At 47.8% G+C, this 24,616-nt stretch overlaps 1 protein-coding gene across 1 annotated transcript in view; it reads left to right on the top strand.

Moving 5' to 3' along the window:
• Positions 1–24,616, top strand: part of EVI5L (ecotropic viral integration site 5 like) — a 1,294,704-nt gene that overhangs the window by 728,571 nt on the left and 541,517 nt on the right. The window contains exons 9-10 of the mRNA XM_086928161.1: positions 6,881–6,970; positions 21,578–21,675. Of these exons, the coding sequence (XP_086784287.1) occupies positions 6,881–6,970; positions 21,578–21,675 (188 nt within the window). The remainder of the gene's footprint in view (positions 1–6,880; positions 6,971–21,577; positions 21,676–24,616) is intronic.

The following is a 24,616-nucleotide window of genomic DNA, read 5'->3' as shown; positions in this document are numbered from 1 at the left end:
CTACTCAATGACATCACCACTCTTAATGTCATCGCACCCCTCCAACAGCTCCTCCATCAGGGACTACTCCTGACCATTTTGCACTCCCCTTCTGCAAGAGTGTCACTGATTGATGACCTTAATACTTCCCATGGTGTATTAGTAAGGGGAAAAGCTAAATGTACCATTCCTGTTGAGACTCCGGCCATCTATTCCTAAACTATGGCCCACCTAGTACTGGCCTTTACACTTCAAAGCAGTTCATTTCTATATGGATAATTTCTTGCATTACATTCTGATACCAGTTAGCAAATACCCCCCTCCTAGGTAAGACTAAAGCACATTCAAATTGATGAAAAACAGCTACAATTGATCTATTAAGAAGTGGGCCCATTTCAGAGATCTGTAAAGCTGCTACATGGAGATCAATCCATAACTTGGATTACAGGTAGGAAACCTTTCCTTTTCAATATCTAACTCTGCTTAGCCAGTGAGATGGGCAAATCATTTATGACTTCACCGAAGATTCCTGTGGTACAGAACTATGACAACAAGTAAGTAACCTTTTCTTCTGCATCGTAGGATCCTCATTGATGGTCAAAAATGCTTAAATAGAGTAGAAAGCTAATTTAAATTATATAAAGTGGTCTGAAAACATCAGTGCTGCCCTTAAATGTAAGACTGCTGATCACTTGAATAGGTTTCAAATTGTTTCCGGAGTCATCCTATCATCAGCCTGAGTGTCTGAGTCTAGGCAATAATTTCTAGTAAATGTATATGCTGATTTCCAAGCTGCTGATTTACAAATGTCAGCAACTGGAACACTCCCGAGCTATGCTGTAGTCGCTGCTTTATCCCTTGTGTGTAAGAGGCTTGCCTGCTAAATGATAGTACATAGTAATGCAAACTATCCATCAAACAATAAACTGTTTAGAAGTTCCGAAACTCGGTGTAAGGTGGCCATTGCTCACTTGATTTCCTCAAGGCTTTAGGCTTGTCAAGATTGAGACAAAGAGAAAGAGAAAGCATCCTTCGCTTTCATTAGTGTAAGGACTGCTTGGCAGGTATCTAAGATTTGTGAAGAAGATGGAAAGTATAATGATTTGATTGGTATGAAACTCAGAAAAGATCTTTTGGAAAGAAAGAAGGATAAACCCTCATCACTGCCCTGTCAGAGTGGACTTCAGTTTAAGCTTCTATTAAAAAAGATCCTCCATCACTCTTCTAGCAGAAGTGATGGCTACTAAAAATGCTGCTTTCCATGTAAGGTGCTGCAATGCAGCCTTCTGATTAGGCTTGAAAGGAGACCCCATCAATTTCGATAGACCTAGCTTCAGTTCCCATGGATAAATGGTCTTTGGATCGATGGGTATACTTTTTTTTATTTTTTTATTATTCCTTCCAAGAAGTTTTTATTTACTGGAATCTTGTGAAAAGGAAATCAGACTTGGTGATCTCCTATAGGTTGTAATAGCTGCCAGATGTTCTTTAATAGATATAAACTGGAGCTTAGATTGTGCAGAGTGTAGTAATATAATGCCCCTCAACAGATAACTTGGTTGTGACCATTGCTTTGACACAACAGACAGAATAGTTTCCACTTCATGGAATAACGAGATCTTGTCAAGGGACGTTTTGCGTCTTGTAAACTCTTTTTAAAGCAGGGGGGAGAGTTAGATGTCCATACTATCTAACTTAAAAAACCATGCCAAACCCAACATTGTTGAGTTTAGATATCGGGCTTGCCCCTGAAGTTTGGTTAGCAAATTGGGTTTGGGTGGCAGCCTCATGTATGACTTGATGAATATTTGCTGCAGGTCTGAGTAAAACCACTTCTTTCATCCAGTATGAAACTATTAACATCATCTTTCCTGGAAACTTTCTCAGTTTCACTATTACAATGGGAATCAACTGTATTGTGGGAAAGGTGTAAAGAACATATTCTGAGCAGGATGTCAAAAATGTCCACATGGTGCCTGTTCTGTTTGACTGGATGTGTGGTCTTGGCTTTTTCTGTTTTGTGTTGATGCAAAGAGTTCTTAAAAGGGTGTTTGTCACTCTTCGCGGATTTCTTCTCAAATCTCATTGTCAGGACCCACAAAGAAAGTCTGCTAGTTAGTTCATAGCCTCTGAGATGTGGATCACTGTTGTGGATAGATCCCAGCTTAGGGCCCAAAGCCAGATTGACTGAACTTCCATGGAAAGTGGTTGAGACTTGTGTCCCCCTTGCTTGTTCATTTAGTGCATGGTGGTTGTAGTGTCTGTCTGAATCCTGATTGTCTTCTTTTGCAGGGATGGGAGTAATATTTTGAGAGCATAATGAACACCTCTTAGCTCAAGGAGAGTTTTGTGTTATGATTCTCCTTCTCTGCCTTGTGCCAAAAAATGATTCAAGTGAGCCCCCTATCCTGACAGAGATGAATCTATCACTATTGTTTGTAGGGGAGATTTTCTCTGGAAGGGGACTCCTTGGAAGCTGTTGACTGTTGCACTCCCATGCTAGAGGCTGCACCAGTTCAGTAGTTAACAATTGTTCATCTTTTGATACCATCATTCCTCTTGACACCTTTGCAGGGGTCTCAATTGTAGGCATGCATTTGGAACAATGTAAATACAAGATGCCACAGTACCTAGGAGCAATGATGCTTGTCTGCCTAAGTGGTTGGATTGTTGGTTCTCACTTGTAGGTAATATTTGTCACCTATAGATGACACTCTCTGCTCTGAAGGAAACACTTTTTATCTTATGGTGCCTATAATCTCTCCTACTTAGGAGAATCTCAGACTGCCTTCTTCATTCCATATGAATGGGACTTCTCAACAGGGAAGGCATTTTAACCGGAAAAACATCTCTAAGCAGAAAAAAAATCACTTCACTCAGTTGATAGATGTAAACAGTGTTGTGTGAAAGTAAAACAATTCCAAAATTGATGTAAAAATCTGTCAAAATACAGGTGTGAAAACTGACATATGCTCTGAGATCCTACAGACAGGAGCTGAAAATAACAAACTGGCTGTGAGGCAGTTGCCAGGAAACTGCATCATGAGTAGAGGAAGGTCCTGGAATCTTAAAGGGACAGGATACCATGTTACAGCTTTCAGTGTAGGCCTATCAGACTGCGGTCTCCACTGGGTAGTTGTAGTTAGGAAAACATTTCCATAGGAAACTGATTTTTTGGTTTGCCAATAGCTTTGGTGCCGTTTGACAAATGTTCATGAATCTTTCCAAAAGAACTGATGTAACTATCAACTCTGGGCCATGATGGAACACTGAAGCAAGGGGGAGGCCCTTAAAGGCATAGTGACAATTGTTAATACTTTAGCTGTGAAGCCTATTACTCGCATTGCCCTACATTTCTTTTCTTTTTCCTTTTTTTAAATGAGGTGTTTGAGGGATATTTCTAGTCAGTTTAGATTTAGCAACCTTCTTTAATTCAATTGTAGATATTTTTAAAAGGGGAAAAATAAATCTGCCCATTCATAGCTTTACGTAGGGTGGAAAGTCATGTTTTTTATGTACATACACATGTTTTGTCTTTATCACTGTGAGGCAACTGCCAGTACAGTGCATTATGGGTAGAAGAAGGTCCTGGAATCTTAAAGGGACATTATACCTTTTTCACAGCTGTCAGCATGGGCCTTTCAGACTGCATTTCTTTCTCCATGAATTACACTTTCAACTCCTTTTCAAACTAGGATGCTGCAATGCAGACTTGAAATGAATATTTTTTCAATCCTGAAAGGTACATTCATGAAAACCCTACACCTTGATAGGCCTATAAAAGGTGCTATTTATCATATGCACACTTGCACGTATCCTGAACCTTGACTGGTGAGATGTCAATTGCTTAGAGAGGCAGTAGTGGGCAAACCTTTTCAGGCTAGCTGCATAGCATGGACATATAGTGGGCCTATGTCTCACACAGAGGTTTGTCAATACCCTCCTCAGGACGTTTTAGGTAGCCAAAGTCTAAGACCTCAGATGCTAGATTGCTAGCTTGAACTACTTGGGATTTAAGTGACTCATTTGGCCTAGATGTTGTATGAGAAGGTCTGGCCTGATTGGTAGCTTCTCTTGGGGTCTGATTGACTTCTCCAAGAGCATTGAGTACCAGTACTGGCTGACCCAAGTTGGGACCATCAGGATGAGCCAGTTCCAAAACATGAATAGAACAAATGGATATACTCCTGCTATTATTGGATCAGGAAGAAAGGTCATATTAAGGACTTTTGCACTTTCCTAAACCACAAAAGTGCCAAAAAGAAGAGAACAAGAAGAAAAAAAGTTGGTAATGTTACTCCTTCAGCAAATGTTCCTTCTTCTTCAACAAGGAGATTAGATGGGGCCATACCTAGACCACCTACCAGAAGACAAAAAGTCTGGGGCAAAAGCTATTCTTAATGAAGGCAAGAGAACATCATCTGTAATTATTGATTTAGCAATAGACATCACAAAAACTGGAAACTGACCGCTTGTGGGTGCATCCGTTTTACACAGGCGGGTTGGTTATGGTCAACGTTCTTCAGACCGAAGGTGCAAAGCAGGATCCTAGCCATGCCATAGAAGGTTAAAGTCCTTGTTTGGATAGAATGCGGATGAGGCTTTCCTGTCTATAAAGTCTGATATAGACACAGCAAGATCTTTAGGAGTCCTTCTACAAAGATAACGTCCGCCCTTACAGGGAGCCTGTGGAAGGAGCCAGTGTTCCTAAACAGGAGGTTACCAATCATATAGGTACCAACAAAAAAAAAATACCTTCACAAACATACTGCTAAAGTGATCCACAGCAGTATAGGTCACCATCTTATCTGAGGCAGGATTCTCAGAGGAATGTTGGAAACTAATCTCAAGGCAATGAAGGTTCAAGCCCACAGCGACAATAAACAATCTACGGTCATGAAGAATCCAGACAGTCATGTAAGAGGGAAGATCTTGTCTTGCTACAGACACTGGGCCAATATATCATTGAATGGTTGAGTGCTGGATTTGTTAAAGTTTAACCACACACTGGAATTCATCCTAAGAGTCCCCACAAACACTGTTGTCTGTCACAAGCCAAAATTGTCATCAAATGGTCAATAAAACAGATTCCCAAGTACCAGCCAAATGTAGGTTTTTATTCTCCATTACAGGAGAACTACAGTTACAGACCAGCACATTTATTCTTATCTCGTTTCGGGGAGGTTAGTCATTTAACTCTTTGCTCGGTCAAATATGCAAAGCTCTTTGCTTCCTCTTCTGCATTTCCACAGCCACTGTCTCTAGGGAATACTGTCAGCAATTGGCATGTATATTACTTTACTCTCCTCCATGTTCCTCTCCTCTCCAAAACAGTCTCAGCGTTCAGTTAAAACAGAATGAAGAAGATATTCTTCACTTCAGATGGTCACATTTGAGTGTTGGTTTTCCTGGAATTTTTATGTGTTTATTGAGGCACCCGTGCAACTTCTCTACATGCTAGATCCACTCTCCAGGTTGTCGGAAAGTATGCTACATCCTTTTTTCCTTCTCTGGACTTGACTTCCTATCTGCTGCTTTCTTGTAGTATTCACACTGAAACCATTAAGTCATTTGAATGGCAATTTTGAAAATGGTAAACATCCTTCCATGATTCGAAGAAACTCTTGATATGGTGACTCTGCATTCAAGGAAGCCAGACAACAGGCAAGGAAGATATAGTATTTTTTTTTATTTTCTTCACCTGGCTAAATCTGACTTAAAATGTTATTTCATTAAAGTGCATTTAGTTAATCGTACTGCTTAATATTTAGCCACCTTCTCTAACATCTTGTTTCATGTTGCTGTGGAATTCCTTCCATCAGACAAACATTTCTTATGTGGAAATTGTGCTTTGTTCTTTTTAAATTGATGGGTTCCACATTGTTACTGTAAATTTACCTTTATGTTAAGGATCAACTTAGCTAAGAGAATGAGTCACAGCACTTTTCAAAGAAATTGTCCACGATTTGTAGCGTAACGCAACTTGCCATTGTTTTCTTCCAAAGGACGTTTCTGGTTTTCACATTAATCATACTCTTTCCTTTACAATAATTTTCCCAAATCCTACTTCTCTGGCTGAAAGGTCATTGTTTACTTTACTTGTATAGGAAGCTTTCTGTTATTATTTAGAAAAGAAAAAGGATATCTGGGGTAAACATCTCTTCGTTAAATATACAAGTAAACATGTAGGTCTCACTTTTTCTATTGTATTGCCCCTTACCACTATTAGGGTCCACATCACAAGGGAAGAACAGCTGCAGCAGCTCTTATGAAGAATGTCTCCTTTACTACTATTTGCAAAGCTGGCAATCTGAGATCAGTCCATACTTTTGCCCAGCTCCATCGTTTAGTCTTGAACTTCAAGACTGATACTTCAGTGAGCAGGCTTTGCTCTGCAACTTTTTTGCATTACCTCTGATATCATAATTAAGGTTGGGTTACTTTTAATTATCAGAGAGATTTGCTGCAGTGGTTAAGTGAAATGTTATATGATGTGTTTAATTTAATGGATTTAACTGCATATGCGCTGCTACATTATACATTTACTGAATTCAGAGAGACCACCTGTAGTGAAGTACTACGATTACAACTAGGTAACGTTTCATGAATATTACCCAATTTATTTGTCTTCAGCTTGCCGACCTCAGAAGAATGGAATTCAGAGTTGAACTAGCTGGATTGCCTATCACTGAATGTATCAGCGACAAGTGTTCAACACATTGAACCACCCAAGTGCTGTATTTAAGTTTTGATGTGTGTGATTTTTTTAAAAACGTTTATTCTTTTCATCTTCTGCCGAGTGTTTTCTTGTAGATTGATCTGTCACCTCAAAGGCACAAAGATATTGCATGTCCCTGAGGAGAATCTAATGTTTCTCACCTTTTGTCTTTAATTTCTGCAGGGCCTTGAAATCATATTCCGTGTAGGGATGGCTCTCTTGCAGGTCAATCAAATGGAGCTGATGCAACTTGATATGGAAGGCATGTCTCAGGTGAGAGTTCTCCCATGTTTACACTGGGAGCTGAAGTCTGAAACAGGATGCCACAAGAAAGCCTAGTCTATTAAGGGAAGAAGGGTGGGCAAGGAGGTGTGAGTAGTTCATAAGTTTGTGGGAGGTAGACTGTTAAAGTGGGCCATCAAGTGAATTCCTGCTCATAATCTCTTTTAATATGGGATTTTATGAACAAACATTGTTGCAATTAAAGATAGTCGATTGAGCGGCTTGCAGCAAGGCAGCAAATTCGATGTTTTTTTTGATATCTGCAGACCTTTTCCACTCTTATCTATCAAGTTTAAGAGACTTAACTCGGGGTTTTCAGGGATACAAGCACAAAACTTACTTAAATGTATGTAAGCCAGGGACCGTTGTAAAACTAGTCTCAGCCTTTATGAAAAACACAGTCCTTGCTGTTACCAATTTTTGTTTAAAATATTCTTGCCTTCATTCTTTATGTTGTTGGCTGGCGCACTGACGATGGACATATGAGTAATATGCGATAGGGGATACCCAAGGGCGCTGTATGGCCGGCGACCACGGAGAGAGTTCCTCACTCTCACCCGCATGGTGGTCAAAATATGGAAGGAGGTAATGACCTAGGGTGGGGGAACAAGTTTACACTGACAACTCTGCTTTGGGACTCGGAGGGACTGGCAATTCTTGGGGTGATATGAAGAGATTCGACAAATGGGAACTACTTAGTATATCCATAATGGGACACTTGTGGGTGAAAGAAGACATAAATCTTTACCGTAATTAATGAAAGAATTCCAACTGGCAGCCTCCAAGGTCTTCCAATATCTACAGGTCCGGCATGCCCTATGATTAACCACACTGAGCAGTATGGACCTGGAGGATTCCTACCCTATGAAAGACAGACCCAGTGCTCATAAAAGCCACATTATTGACATTTAAAAAGATACTAAACCATACCCCAGATGCTCTGCAAAAACTGAAGGAATGATGAGTGTTTTGAGGATTGGTAATAGGAGTAAGCCCTAGGGAAGTTGCTATAAAATCAGGGTTCCGCTTGGTAGAGCTCCTTATACTACATCGCTTATACTATTCAAGATCGCCGCTACTGAAAATGGGTAGATCCACTCTAATTTATGTTTGAGGGGCTGTGGCAAGTGGAATCCTTCTTCCACCATCCTGTGGTCTTGGCTGGCAATACAGACCTTCTAGATGTAATTTGCAGACTGTATGAGGCGAGTGGGGGGTGGATTGACTGGATCAGTGAAAAGGTATGTGCGTAATGTGTGGAGGAGTAAGTAGCCACAAGAATAATGCCAAATCTGGACCACGCTAGGGCTGTTGGTGGTGAAAACTAATATCGCCTACGTTTGGGGAGCCAAGAGCCTGCCAAATCTAGACCCCTGGAAGCTTGACACGGACCCTTGTATAACAGCTGAAAAACGGACCTTTGAAAATAGAGTGAGCCCCAAGAAATGGGAACAGATATGGAGCAAATGAAACTGCTACTGTTGCCTGGGCACTGGTCAGATACTCCACATTAACAGTGATGGGACCCCCCCAATTCTGATAGATCCCCAGTCTGATGGGCGAATGTGGAGAGGAGGGAGGGAATTGTCGGAGGTTTTGATTCTAACCATTGAAATATCTATGTACAATACAATGAAAGTTGAAAATGCCATTGAACTTTCTTCAAATACTTTAAAGAATGTTGGCTGACCTGACAGAAACATAGCAATTGTATACATTTATGATAAACCTGAGAAAATGTGTTGGTACTGAAAGTTTTTTTACCCTCACCAAATGTATGTTTTGATTGTTTCTGTTTTTAATTTAGTGGGAGCCATAATCTGTACACTGAAACCTTATCTGGTTCTCTGTTTCTTCCATTAGTTTTGAAATATTACCCATTTGTCACCTATAGAATCTAAATTTGCATAGCATAGTAAGGGTAAGTTTCAATTCTATTAAGGACACGGAGGGGGGGATTATGCTTTTCCTTCTTCACTTTATTAAGAACACACATTTTTCAGCAGCCAGAAAAGCAATATAAACGAGTTTATCCCACACAAAGGGAAAAAAGGCTTGTTTTAAACCACAAAAAATCAACAATCCTGCCACTAGACTACAACTCCCATGAGGGCAACAGTCCCCAGTCCAATTATAGTCCTTTCACTGTTTCCGTGGCACATAGAAAGGTCTCCCATATTAGGTGTCTCTCCTCTTTCTTCGCACAAGTAATGCCGAAATCACTGGTCTTTTTTGGAGTCATCATTGCTGAGAAAGGAGATAAACCACGTGAGAAATTTGTGAAGCAGACCATTGTCAAGTCACCACTGAAACATTGTAACATAAACATCAAGCATGGACTACTAAAACAAAGCATCAAGGAAAAAACTGAAAAATGAATGACTTAATCCCATATGGGTGGGTTCGCACCGGAGAGTGCACTGGGAGGGATAATCCGCGTCCTTAATAGAATTGAAACTTACCGTTACTATGCTAGGCAAATTTCGATTCTGTGTCCGGACCGGAGACTCAGATTATGCTAGTTTAAAGCTTACTTACCACTAAATGCGCCACATCCACCCCCGGTTTGAAATAAAACCGCTTAAAAGTGGAATTGAAATTTGCCTAGCCTACGAGAAGGTAAGTTTCAATTCTATTAAGGACGCGGGAGGCGAGGATTATGCTTATTCCTTCTTCGCCTTTATTAATACATTTTAAACAGCAGCTCATCATCATTAGGCAACAAAAACTAAATTTCCCACAACACTAGGGAAAAAACAAAAACAAAAATAGTCTCTGCTCCAGTCCTTTCACACTGTCTGTGAACGTCATCCCATAAATCATCTTGTAACTTCCTGGACTTCCTCTTTCTTCGCTGGAGGATCTCTCCCATGGCTATGCATTCTGCTTCGCGTTATCATTCCCTGAAAGAAACCACACCAATTAATCACTGCGTCAACAACCGAAATAAACAACCACAACCTCAATCATGTAGACCAATATTGTAAATAACACAGCAAACTAACTTGCATCACATGCACCGGCATATGCCAAGAAATAATAAATCGAAAAATGATTACTTACAACTATACGGCGTGGGACAGCAACTAACAAGCTTGCTGGGTGGGATAATCCTCGCCCCTGCGTCCTTAATAGAATTGAAGCTTACATTCTCATAGGCTAAGCAAATTTCTGTTCTATGTCCAGACCGGAGGCGAGGATTATGCTCCTTCAAAGCTTGTCCACAACCACTTGCGCCATATTCAAAAGCGGCTTAAAGTAGAACCTTTTAAAGGTAGAGTTTGATGACCAGTCCGCTGCCTTCATAAGGTCTTCCAAACGCACACCGAGGCTAAACGCCTTGGAAGCCATTGCACCCCGCGCTGAATGCGCACCAAAAGCTCTCATATTAATGCCCGCCTCCTGCATGATCCACCACACCCAACGGGCTATAGTGGGAGAAGAAACCGCTTTAAAAGGCTTCTTGAGGGCTATCAGGAGTTGTTGTTCGCCCGGAGGGCGGACTTCCTCCGTGGCTTCCTCATAGGCTTTTAAGCATTGCACCACACAGAGCTTATGTGATTCTACAAAAGCAGGATAAGACATCGTGCGGGTATTGGACTTGGAGTGTCTACTCACCATGAAGGCAACCCCCTCGGGGGGGAAAAACTCTGGCAGTAATATCCAAAGCACGGACATCTGATACTCTCCTGCAGGATACCAAAAATAACAGAATGGCCAATTTTGCCGACAACTCCTTCCTAGAAAGAAAGAGATTCGGCTGCCAAGACAACAACAAATTCAAAACCTGGTTGACGTCCCAAGGGACAGAATAGCGGGGTTCTGGAGGTAATGATGATCTAATGCGCCGGAGAAGTTTACACACATAAGGAAGTTCCCCTAAGGGCGCTCCATCCACCGGAGCATGTCCCGCTGAGATCGCCGAACAGACGGTATTGACTGACCTATATGCCAAACCCTTCTGAGCTAAATCGGCCACATAGTTCAGAACATGGGTCAAATCTGCGACCACGGGATCCACTTCCCGTCGCAAACACCAACATACCCCTCGCCTCCAGGCTGATTTGTATCTTTTAGACTTGCTGGATAACAGTAACTCAGCGTGGACTGAAAGGCCCAGCAATCTCCAGCGTTGCCTGTAATCCGCCAAAGCCAAGAGCTGGAGTGAGCCTTCCTCCACCAACCGGTGAGGACTCCTCTCCAGGCTCAACAGGAGACGGGGAGTGGGAGGAGTCGGATTGGAGAATCCCAAGAAAGTCCTATTAGAACTGGAAACCAAACTTGTGACCTCCAAAACGGCGTTATCAGAACCACGGATGCTTCCTGCCTGCGAACTTGGGTCGCCACCCGGGTGATCATGGAGAAGGGGGGAAACGCGTATCCACTCTCCCGACTCCAGTTCTGGCTGAACGCATCGGATGCTACCGCCAGAGGATGCGGTCTCCAACTGAAGAACCGGGGAAGTTGCCGATTGAGGCTACACGCAAAGAGGTCTCCATCGATCCTGTAGGTAACGAAAAATATCCGGATCCAGCTTCCACACACTGGCGTCCCGGAGATAACGGGAGTGCCAATCCGCCACCAGATTCTCCCTTCCCGGGAGATACTTCGCTGTGACCGATATGTGATGAGAAAGACAGAACTCCCAAAACTGTCTTGCCATGTTCGCCAATGCCTTCGACCGAGTGCCGCCCAGGTGGTTTATGTACCTGACTGCTGACACACTGTCCATTTATAGTAGAACCAAAGCTTGTTCTCTGTCCTTGGTTCAGTACTGGACCGCAAAGGAGCCCGCCAGAAGCTCCAGACATTGATGTGAAGCAGTTGTTCTTGAGGAGACCAACTTCCGCCGGTGGAGAACTCCCCACACCGGGCTCCCCAGTCTGCCCGGCTGGCATCCGACTCTTATCACCAAGTCGGGGGCGGAACCGAAGATTGCTCTTTTGTGAGAAAGCCACCACTCCAATTCCTCTCGTACCTGCGGAACCACTTGCGAGTACGTGAGACCGTTCCGAAGATGGTGTGCTTTTAACCGCTGAAGAGCCCGGTAATGCAAAGGGCCCGGAAAGATTGCTTGAATGGAAGCCCAGAACAGGCCGACCAGGCGAGCAATCTGCCGCAACGAGGGCCCCTGCTTGGCTAGGTTCTGACGAATCTCGTGGCAGATCTTCACCACCTTCCTGGAGGGCAAACTGAGCGTGGCAGAGATAGAGTCTATCACAAAACCTAAAAAGGTAGCCTTCTGAGTAGGAATCAGCAGGGATTTTTTCTCGTTGATCACGAACCCTAATGACTGAAGGAGGGACACTGCCATCTGAATGTGGTCCCGTAGCTGCAAGGGGCACTGTCTCAAGAGAAGCATATCGTCCAAGTAGACGATCAAGCGGACCCCATGCGCTCTCAAGTATTCCACCGCCGGCTTGAGGACCTTGGTGAAACATCACGGGGCTTAGAAAAATCCAAACGGAAGGCATCGGAACTCGTAGGCCTGCCCCCGCCAAAGAAACTGGAGGAACCGCCTGTGTGGTGGAAAGATCGGCACCACCAGGTACGCGTCCTTTAGATCCAATCTCACCGTCCAATCGAATGGCAGGAGAACATCCCTGAGCAGGTGAATGCCCTCCATTTTGAAGTGCCTGTACACCAGCCACTCGTTGAATTCTCAAAGATTGATGACCGGTCTCCGACCTCCGTCGGTCTTGTCCACCAAAAAGATATTGCTGAGGAACCCCCAGGGGTGAACCTCTGTCCGACACACCGCCCCATAGCCTCATCTGACGCGCAGAAAACCATTGGACAGGGAGGACGGTCTTGGTGAGGGGAACCGTAAACTCGATCTCGAATCCTTTGACCGTCTGGAGTACCCAAGCATCCCCTGTAAGCCCTTCCCAAGCAGGGAAGTACGCTGCCAGCCTGCCCCCAACTTGCACTTGCGCACCGGGCAAAACACTCACCGCTGGCATTTCCGTTGTTGCCCATGTAGCCTCGGCCTCGGAAGCGCTGTCCCTTGGTCGGGTAAAAGTTGTTGAAGCGCTGGTCCGTCTGATATTGTCCGCGCCCAGAGCCTTGCCCCCTGCTCTGGGGCTGTTGGTTCTGGCCACGGCCAGGTGGGCGGCTCCTGCCCCGACCGGTCCCGCTGAAAACCAGAGGAGTAAAGACCTTTTGATATTTGACTGCGCTTTATCCTAGGAGGTGAACGTGGCAACAAACTTCCCAAGTTCTTTTATGAAAGGTTCGCCAAACAGCCCTCCTTGTGCCGATGCCCCCGCTGTAGAACATTCCAGATCCCAAAGTTTGGGGTCCACCTTAATCAACAATGATCTACGTCTCTCTGTCGAGAGCTCGCAGTTCGCAATGCCCGTAAAACAGATCGCACACTGCGCCCACGCTGACAGATCCTTGGGGTTATTTAGGGAACCCGAACTACGGGCTGCCTCAGCCATGTCCAATATCTTAGTCATTGGACCAATGGCATCCAGCAATTTGTCTTGGCATGCGCGCCACGAACAATCTATCCCTTTTTTGGGATCCTTAATAAACTTTGCAAGAAACGTCGCCATTTTACCCTCAATCTCTGGAGTAAGTTACACCTTCCCATCCAGGGTAGGCCGGGGGCACTCAGCTCGCAATCTACTCCGAGCCTCATTCTCCAAGGTTTTTCTGAGGTGAGACGCCACATACAAGGCTGCCTTCTCAGTGGGGACCCATTCCGCCGATCTAGGATGTACTATATCATCAGTATCCTACATCTCTGAGATGTCTGCCTTCGGAGGATCAGTAGACCCCGATGGCCGCCACGATCTCAAAGAGCCTGCCTCGTCGTCCGAAGCATCTGGAGTATCCCCTTACTGTGTCCCGGGGGAAGTCGGTTGAGGGTGGGCCCTCACCGGAAGGAGAGGGGCCCTGAGGAAGCACTATCGGAGCTGTATGTTCCAGAAAAGCCTGCTTAAGGCGCTCAAAAGCGTCCGTGTCAACCCCCCGTCGCACTTTTTCTTAGGGGGTGAAATCCCTGTTCGTCTGGCTGGGCCTGTACAGATTCGCCAGGCTGCCCCACCTTTGCACTTAGTTGTTCTATCTTATCGTCCAACCGTTGTTCCAAAGGGGTCATGGGCTCCGTGACCGCCTTTTAAATGGAGTTATCAACCTTATTTTAGAAATCATCGTCCCACTGTAAATACGCTACGGAGTCTTTGTCCTCATAATACTCGTGCACCATCCTCACTGTGATGCCCAACCACAATAAACAATTGAAATACTTAGGTATCAAATGATAAACAGTCTGCGTGAAACTGGCGCTGGGCAACACCAAAGAGCACTCCCACGCGTAGCGAAGTATTTCACGACCAAAGGCACAGCTTTAATGGGCCGCAAGCCCGAGGACACCACCACTCCCAAATATTCACAGGGAATCAGCCTCCTGTCAGGGTGTCCGTGTGAAACCTGACACGAGGCCCCACACACAGGTACTTATCCGCTAGCAATCGGGCGTGAGGAGACGTATGTCACAAGTTGCACCGCATCACTACCTACCCGCCGAGCGGGTGTGAAAAAGCTTTTGGTACACAGTACTGACCCAGGAGACCTGGGCGATCGACTAGGCAGCACGGGCGCGGACATACACGGGTGACCGGAGCGCGTTTCGTCCGTTTTTGACAGAAAATGCGCTCCGGGACCTGAGTCGCGTCGCCCCCACAGCTCCCTCTAGTGGGCGGAGGACCGCACCACGGTCATAACATCGAAGGGAAACAGCCGCGTAAGGAGCGCACAAGCGTTCCCGCGGCAGTAAGGGGATCTGAAAGAAAAAATGATCAGCTAACAACAATCCCCACAAAAAAACAAGTAAGCAAGTAAGAGACACACTACCCAAGAACAGTAGAATGGAAAAGCACTTAACTCGAGATGCTTAGCAGCGAAGAAAGAGGAAGTGCAGGAAGTTACAAGATGATTTATGGGCTGACGTTCATGGACAGTGTGAAAGGACTGGAGCAGAGACTGTTCTTTTTTTTTTTTCCTAGTGTTGTGGGAAATGTAGTTTTTGTTGCCTAATGATGATGAGCTGCTGTTGAAAATTTGTTAATAAAGGAGAAGAAGGAATGAGCATAATCCTCGCCTCCAGTCCTGAAATAGAATCCAAGGACCAATCTGTGGCACACATTAAATCCTCCAAGCGGGCTCCCAGAGAAAAAGCCTTTGAAGCCATACCACCTCTGGCTGAGGTGGCCCCAATTGCTTAGTATCAATACTCGATTCTTGCATGACCCAACGCACCCACCTGGCTATGGTGGGGGAGGAGACTACCTTATGCGGTTTTCTTAAAGCAATAAGAAGTTGTTCGCCCGGAGGGCCAAATTCCAATTTATCATCCTTATAAGCCTTCAGGCATTGCACCACACACTGCTTGGGGACATCCGGAAAGGCTGGGTATGAGATCACTCTTGAAGATGACTTGGTACGGCCCCACTGATATCCAATGCCCGCACGCCCGAGACCCTGCGCCAGGAGATCAGGCATAACAACATGGCCAACTTGACTGATAGTTCCTTTAGAGAAAGGTATTTATTGGGCTGCCAAGACAGAAAGGGATTCAGGAACAAATTGACGTCCCAGAGAACAGAGTAGCATGGCTCCAGGGGGCAAAGAAAGTTGAATATCCCTGAGGAGTCTACAGACAAAAGGGTGTTCTCCAACAGGATCACCGTCAAACGGGCAATGCTCCCCCGAAATCGTGGAACGAACCACGTTAATGGACTGATACTCAAGTTCGGTTGTAGCCAACTCCGCAAGAAAATTCAGAATGGGAAAGACGCCTGCGACCATGGTATCCAGACCTCGTCGAAGACACCAACCCATCCACTTAGACCAGGCTGAACGATATTGCTTCGAGGTACTACTAGCCCATGCCTTGGACAAGAGGGCCTCAGCCGGCCCAGAAAGGCATTGGAGCGACCAGCAATGGCTGTAAGCCGCATGCCATGAGGCGGACAGAACCCTGGGCGATGAGGTGATGCTGCTCCTCGTCCGCATTCACAAGGAGCTGAGGAAACCGGGTGAGTAGGATTGGATAATCCCAAGAAAGTTCCAGAAGAACTGGAAACCACACTTGGTACCTCCAACATGGTGTCACCACCACCACCTGCGCCCTCTGGCGGCGGATATGCACCGCTGTCCGCACGATCATGGAGAAAGGAGGGAAAGGATAACTCAGTTTTCCTGGGCCCTTTCCTGGAGAAGTGCATCTGTGGCTTCCACGCTGGGATCCGGCCTCCAGCTGAAGAACCGAGGGAGCTGATGGTCCAGCCGGTACACAAAAAGGTCCACCGAGAATGGTCCCCATAAATTGTTCAACCACTAGAAGACTCGAACATACAGCTTCCACTGGCTGGAGTCAGATGCTTGGAGTGCCAATCTGCCACCTGGTTGGCCTGTTACAGACATGTGATGTGCCAGGCAATAATCCCAAAAATCCTTCACCAAATTTGCCAAGGCCTGAGAACGGGGTCTTCCCAGATTGTTGACGTAGCGAACCGCTGAAACGTTGTCCATGTTTAACAGGATACAGGACTAAATCCGGTCCCTGGTCCCGCAATGCACCCCAAACGACCTCGCTAATAAATCGAGGCAATTGATGTGCAAAGCCTGTTCGTCTAATGACCAGGCGCGCCGGTGGAGAACTCTCCGCAACGGGCGCCCCACCCCGACCTGCTGGCATCGGATTCTATTACCAAGTCCGGGACCGACCCAAAGATCGCTTGACCGTTCCAGGCTTCCATGTGGGTAAGCCACCACAACATTTCCTCCTTGACCTCTTGAGTGAGAGGGACCGTCTGGTCCTATGACGGACTTCTTCTGAGATGATGCGCTTTCAGGCGCTGCAAAGCGCGATAGTGCATGGGCCCCGGAAAGATTGCCTGGATGGACGAGGAAAGAAGGCCCACCACCCGGGCAATCTGACAGCGAGAAGTATGAGTCTTGGAGATGGTCAGTCTTAATTTATGTTGAATCTATATTTCTGGACGGAAGACTCAAGGAAGAGCGGATGGAATTAACTAGAAACCCCAAGAAAACCATGCTCTGCGCTGGCTCGAGGACCGACCTGTCTGCATTGATGATGAAGCCCAGCCCCTGCAGAAGGTAAACCGTCTGTTGCAGCTGAAAGGTCAGCGTCCTGGGACATTGCGCCATGAGCAAAATGTCATCCAGGTAAACAATCATTTGAACGCCCTAACCCCTGAGAAATTCCACCGCCGGATGGAGCACCTTTGTGAAACACCAAGGAGCAGAGGAAAGACGAAGGGAAGGGCGGTGAATTCTTTAATCTGGTTCTGCCATTGAAACTGCAAAAACCGCCAGTGTGGTGGATGGATGGGAATCACCAAGTAGGCATCCTTGAGGTTGAGCCGAACCATCCAGTCGCCGGGGAGGACGTCTCTGAGGAGGTGGATCCCCCTGCATTTTGAAATTTCGGTTGACCAACCATCCGTTGAATTCTTTAAGGTTGATCACTGGACGCTGACCCCCATCTGGTTTGTCTACCAAAAAGAGATTGCTGAGAAATCTGTTGGGTTGCCGAGCCGAGCAACAAATGGCCCCTTTGTGAAGTAGTGCGGCCACCTCCTTGTCGACCAGCTGCGCATCGGCTACCGAAAAATTGATAGGACGCGGGAAGGCCTTCTGCCAGGGAAGATCGTAAAACTCGTTGTGAATCCCATGAGTCTTTTGTAATGTTTGCCCAAGCACATTGAAATGCCGTTAACCGGCCCCTATGCAAACCTGAGCGGCCGGTATGACACTTACCGTGGGCACCATCACTGTTGGCGTTGTTCTTAAATCCGCCTCTCCCACAGAATCGCTGACCCCCGGTGGGGTCGAAGTATGTATAGTTGGCGGTTGAATTGTAGTGTCCCCGCCTGGAGCCTTGTCCTGTGCCGGGATCCTTCTGACCGCCACGGCCAGTTGCGCGTCTCCTGCCGCGACTGGCTCCTTGGGAGAAACGGGTCTAGAAGGCCTACTTGACGTTGGACTGGGCCTTGTCCAACGAAGTCCAAGTCCAAACTTGCCCAGCTCTTTCACAAACGGGTCGCCAAAGAGACCCCCTTGCACCACTGCACACGCCTCCAAAGAGGCCATATCGCCCAGTTTGGGGTCCAGCTTTGTCAGAAGCGAGCGTCTACGCTCTGTCGACAGTGCGCAATTGGCATTACCGAAAAAGGAAATCACCCGCTGAGGTCAGTTCGACAGAACGTTGGGGGATATAGTGGCTTTCTCAGCCTTTGCTTTCTCAGCCATACCCAAAATTTTTGTCAAGGGCCCCACCGCATCTAAAAGCTTGTCCTGACAGGAACGTCAGGAGCGGCCGATGCCCTTACGGGGGTCTTTCATATATTTCACCAGGAAGGTGGCCATCTTAGTGTCCAGCTCCGGAGTCAAAGCCACATTCCCATCCAAAGTAGGCCTAGGGCACTCCACCTTCAAACACCCACTAGCTTCCTTCTCCAAGGATTTTCGGAGACGGCCCACCACAAACTTCGCCACCCTGTCCCCAGGTGCCCAAGCCCTTGACCGCGGATACATTATTTTGTCCGGATTCAGCATGCCGGAATCATCCTGTGGAACCGCGGAGGAAGAAGCAACCGGGCGCCAAGACCTTGAAGACCCCTCGTTATCAGTGGTGTCTGCTGGCGATCCACCGTCCGGAGACGGAGAGGCCGGCCCAAGAGACTCCGAAGGCACTGGGGTAGGAAGAGGAGCCGGAGAAGGCATGACCGCTTTCGCCAGGAAGGCGCTGCGGAGGCGCTCGAAAGCGTCCATATCAATGCCCTGTACCTCTTTTGGGCACCCTCCGTGCAGCATTTTTTAGGCGATGGGGGACCCTCCCCAGGAGTTGTACTATGCGGTGGAACCGGGCCCCCAAAAGGGCATAAGCCACCTTGGCACATTCCACCACTATGCGGTTGAAAAAGCGATCCTCCATCAGCCCCAGTACCTCATTCACACATCTATAGATGGAGTCGTCCACCACTTGAAAGAACTGGTCATCGTGTTGGAGGTACTGCTGGACCTCTTCCTCCTCATAAAAATCCCCTTGTTCCATAATGGCAAGTGTACTCAAAGGAACTGTGGTGAAAGAGGAGCCCAGGACAACCTACAGGGATCTAGGAGTAACAGAAGACCCCGGTAATTGGCAAGCCAGATAATCACTCAGCCTTCACTGTGGGAAGACCCAAGGACTGCAAGGACTTTTAGCGCTGGGCAGAACCGCAATTTAAGGCTGCACCTGCCTTCAAGACACGCCGGCCCTCAGAACACTGATAGGGCCAAGATCGCCACCGAGCATGTCCGGTAAAATATGCACATTTGGAGCAAAACTGCCCTCAGGCGCTTACCGCAGTAAGAACCACTATACAGACCCCAGATTGGGCGTGAAATAGATCGTTTGGGACAATACAGACCCCTCAGGGCGTTATGCGTGTGGCGGAGGGGGACAAGGCTCACGGTACTGGCGACTCTCGTAGCACGGCTCCTTGACTGAGGAGACCGTGACGCGGGAGCAGCGAGACACACGTCCTTCCCCTAGCGGGCCTAAGAGGCGCCGCGCAAACACAAGGGAAACGGCAGCGAATGGAGCGGAACGCTCCCGCTGTTGTAAAGGGTTCTGCAAAGTGAAATACAGCAGAATAACACTGAATAAAACACACACAAAAGCTCCCGGGGGCTGCTCAGTTAAGAATACATGCTCCGGGGGTCTCAGAATAAAACTACCACCACGTTAGTGAAGCATTACTGAGAGAGAAGAAAAAAAACACTTAGCTTTAGCTGCGAAGCAGCGAAGAAAGAGGGGGGACACCTAAGATGGGAGACCTTTCTACGTGCCATGGAAACTGTGAAAGGACTGTAATTGGACGGGGAACTGTTGCCCTCATGGGAGTTGTAGTCTAGTGGCAGGATTGTTGATTTTTGTGGTTGAAAACTAGCCTTTTTCCCATTTGTGTGGGAGAAAATCGTTTATATTGCTTTTCTGACTGCTGAAAAATTTGTGTTCTTAATAAAGCGAAGAAGGAAAAGCATAATCTGAGCCTCTAGTCTTGACATAGAATTAGAACCGGCCTTTCTTTTGGAGACATTGCTAATCCTAAAATAGTTAGCACAGTCATTGTGCCTATTCTGTGCTTTTATTCACAGTGACTCCGATTTATAATGAAGCAAGATAATGTACGCTTTTCGGTACAAGCTGCTCGCCTTTGGAATTCACTCCCTCGCGACCTGCGTCTTGAACCACAATATCTGCGCTTCAGGAAGCAGCTAAAGACGCATCTCTTCCCCTAGTTTTTGCCTGCCCCCCCCCCCCCCCCCCTCCTCCTGAATCCTCATCCCTCCTCTTTTCTGCTCTCTGCTCCTGGTCCACAGGAATGTAGAATTAGGGTTTTTAGCGCTGGGATACCTCCGGGTGACTACGCGCTTTATAAAAATTAATAATAATAATAATAATAATAATAATAATAATAATAATAATAATAATAATAATAATAATAATAATAATAATAATAATAATAATAATAGTAGTAAGCTGGCACCAGCTTTCCATCTCACTTTATCAGGAGTCTGAAGGATTGGTTGGTTTAACAGTTGTAGTTAACATTTTTTCTTTCATCATATCATTATTATACTGATAAAAAGGTTCACTCTGCCTGCTTCCTAAGGGTAAATAAGTGTTTTGACTATGTGTTGTGTCTTGGTCAGCTTGCTGTTTTTTGGGGATGGGCAGCGGCTGCACCCCAGTGTGAGAGCTTGATAGTTCTTTTTACTACTGATTTGTAGGAGGAAGTGATTCAAGGAATAGATCACCTTTGAGGAATGTCATCAACTGTCGAGAGGCTGAGAGAGAGAGAGAGAGAGAGATGATCCAGAACCAGGCGGCCCGGCTGGTCTATGGTCTCCCACGCTATCACCACACCACACCTCTTCTCAGGGAGCTTCATTGGCTTCCTGTAAAGGAACGCTCCCTCTTTAAGACCGGCTGCATGGTCTTCCAGGCCCGTCAAGGCACTGCCCCCGCCTTCATTTCTTCATTAATAAAAGAATACGTTCCCACCAGAGAGCTTCGCTCTTCTTCCAAGTCTCTCCTTCAGATCCCACGTTTCAAACGCAAAAAGTGGGGTGGGACCAACTTCTCTACTCTGGCTCCCACGTTTTGGAACTCCCTCCCTGACCATCTCCGTTCTGCCACTCACTATCTTTCCTTCCGCAAGGATCTAAAAACGTTCCTTTTCAATCAGGCCTTCTCCGTGTAACCCCCCCCTTCTCTTTTCCACAGGCTCCATGTTTGTGTCCTCAGCTGCCGAACCTCCTACCAGCGCCAAGAAACCGTACGGTGCACGCTGCGCTTTATAAATGTTTTAAATTAGAAATTAGAGAGAGAGAGAGAGAGAGAGAGAGCTTGTATGATTCTAATAGTGCAAAAACACATTGAGCAATTATTAGTAAGAAGATAAAAATTACTTTGTAACTCGCTCAAGCGTGGCCGCTACTACTAAGTGTACACCGCCCATTGTCATACTGTAGTATTGGGTACTTTATTTGACACAGATTTTCTAATTGCAGTACTTCCAGAAGGTAATCCCACACCAATTTGAAAGCTGTCCTGACAAAATGATCCTGAGGGCATACCAGATCAAATACAACCCAAAGAAGATGAAGAGGTAACAATATTTAGTGAAAAACGAGTGGTTGAGTTGCACCTGTGCTTAGACATGCTATTTCCTTCTCTAGTAAAGATGTGCTCATCAAATATTCTGCTAGTTTGGTTCATTTGGTTAAAAACGCACTGCTTCTTGCCAGAATTTGAAGAATCCATTTGATCATGGACCTTGCCACCTCGCGTTCCAAAATAGCTAGCAGCAAATGATTTGCCACTAGTCTAAAAGGAAGTGATAACAGAGACCTTGTGGATACTGTGTAGATGTTTGTTTATTGTGTTGGCTATAACACCACATGCTGGTTCAGGGGGTTAAATATTTCGGGATCTGATAGAGACTACTAGCCGCAGATTCCTTCACATAGAATTATCCCCAGGCGTGAGACTGGATCCGGAAACTTTTCTTGCCACAGCATCCCAGCGCGCCGGGGCGTCATCTTGCGACTTCGCCCAGGCGTCGTCCGCGTACGTGATGTCAGCGAGGTCACATAAGCCCCACACCGGCGTGCCTACGTCAGTTTTTTCCTTTTCCCCGTGCAACCTGGAACCGGTCTTGCTGCGGGCCTGTTTGGGGCCCTTTTTCTTCTTCACCAAATGTCTTCTGTCTGGTGGAACAGTGTGCGAATGCCTTCGGGCTTCAAAACTTGCACGTCGTGTGGGCTTCTTATGTCGGCGACGGACCCTCATCTCAGGAGAGGGGAGGATCACGGCACCACTGATTGTGAGGCGTGTCAACAGTTGAAGCCAAAGTCGCGGCGGTAGCGCCGAATGAAACTTCGATCGGCGCGTCTCTCCAGGTCGACCTCCTCCCCTTGATCAGCTTCGGCAGACTGCTTCAGGTACGGCCGTTGTCATCGTCCTCATCCTTCTCCGATGTCGCGAGAGCGTCGCTTCCCGGTGGGTAAGTGTCACAGTTTGTCCCCGGGGGCTGGTGTTCGGCCTTTCTGGGGCGACTTCTCTCTGCAGGTGATGTGGCCTGCGTGTGGTCCTCCTATCCACCGTTTCCCGGTGCTGGGGCGTCGAGAGTCCAGACGGAGATATACGCGGCGGCTTTGCAGGCCTCGCTGGCGTCTCCTCCTCCTCCTCCTTCCCCTCCTGGGGCGTTGACGGATCCCTTGCGTTGCGCCGGGCCCTCCGCGACACCTCTGGCGGCTCCGACTAGTTTGGTTCAAGGCTTGGAGGATGTGGTGCTGTTGGGTTGCGGCCCCTCTGGGGTCCCTCTTTCAGGCCAGGGCGCCTCTGCCTTGCCGACAACTCCTGCGTGAGTCCCTGTGGTGTCGCAGGAGACCGCCGTGGCTGTGGTCGGATCCCTGAGCCATGCTCGGCCCTCTGGCTAGGCAAAGGCCTCTTCCAATGCTGAGCTGATGCCGCCAAGGCGCCGGTGTCTGCTTCGGGCAGCGCCACAGGGGTTGGTGACCTCTCCTCGTCCCGCTCTGGGTTGAGTTGGGGGGGAGACTCCTCGTCCCCCTCCGGGCTATTCTCCGTTCTCCCCGCGGGGGGCTGCCTCATCAGAGTGCGAGTGGGAGGATGATTCATCCCTGGCGCCGCATGGGTCGCCGGACCGCCTCCGCAACATTCTGGGCTGGGGCTGGCGGAGGATTTAGGTTTACTCCCCCGTCCCTCTCGTCCCTCCACGCAGGCGGCTGCCTCGCCAGAGGTCGACTCGGCGCCGCCCCTTGGCCACTTCAGCTCCACTCCGGTCCCTGGTGCGTTGTGACTTGGGGGAGCCCTATCCGGTCTCTCCTTCGGCGCCGGATGGTGCTGACGTCCTACATCACGGTGTGGACTCCACTGCTCCACACAGAGGTTGTGCCGCGGATTCGTCTTCGGACGCTCCCTCTTCTCCAGAGGCTGGCTGCATATTGGTGTCCTCTTCCCCGGAGACTGGCTGCCGTGTGGTGTCTTTTTCACTGTCGTTGTCGAAGGGTGGCTCCCCGCCTTTTCTAAGGCTGCGGTGCTCGTCAGAGGAGCAGCAGGTACCCCATTCTTCAGTACCTTCTGGCTTCCCGATCAGGCCTTTACCCGTCCCGCTTGGCTTCCGGGACGGCCGACTTAGTCTGCAGCTGTCACCCGCGGAGGAACTGCTTTCTTCTCCGCGGGGCCTTACGGAGGCGGGTGCCGTCTTCGCCCATGCGGTGTCCACGGCTGTGGGCATTCTGCGCATGGGGAACCCGATTGCTCATTTCCCGGTGGACCATCTCTTGGGGGTTCTCCACCAGGGCTCCGGTGGGAGGGAGATCTTGCTCCCCTTTGAGGGTTCGCTCCTTTCTTCCCTGACGGGAGCTTGGAGGCGTCCTGCTTCGGGGGATCCAGTGCCTCAACACCGTCTGCACCGAAATCTTCCGGCACCGCGTTACAGGGCGTGCCTCTCCCTCCACCCCTCTGCTGCCAGTCCACTTTTGCGGACCGCCTTCCCCTCCCTGCTGCCACTGTTGAGTCCGCCATCCCGGGAGGCCCGCTGGCTGGACTCTTGGGGGCGCAACATGTTCGCCTCAACCAGTGCTGCTCTGCGGGCCCTTAACACCTTGTGTGTATTGACGAGGGCCTCCTCTTGTTCGTGGGACTCTGCTGATTCTCTGGGATCCGTGGCTTCCCAGGAGACTGTTCAGGTGGACTTACGGCATCATGCTTTGGATGGCCGGGATCTAGCGGCGTTTATTCTCCGCTCCTCTCTGGACATCTCAGAGCTGCTGGGCCAGGCCATAGCTTCCTCAGTCGCCCTCCGTCGCCATGCTTGGCTTCGGGACGGCGTGCTCCCTGAGAATATTCAGGAACGGCTCATGGATCTTCTGTTTGATGGCAGCCTGTTGTTCCATGCCCCGGCTGATTCTGCTATCCAGAGGTTCCTGGAGGGGCTCAGTCCTCCTCCACCTCCTACTCCTCCTCCTCCGCTTTATTCTCCTCCTTCCCCTCTTCAGTGACTGCTGAGTTGAGCTGGGTTTTGG

This window comes from Lissotriton vulgaris, chromosome 1_1 (genome assembly GCF_964263255.1).
Source record: "Lissotriton vulgaris chromosome 1_1, aLisVul1.2, whole genome shotgun sequence".
NCBI lineage: Eukaryota > Metazoa > Chordata > Amphibia > Caudata > Salamandridae > Lissotriton > Lissotriton vulgaris.
The sequence above is the reverse complement of the archived record's forward strand: the minus strand, read 5'-3'. Positions and strand labels throughout refer to the sequence as shown.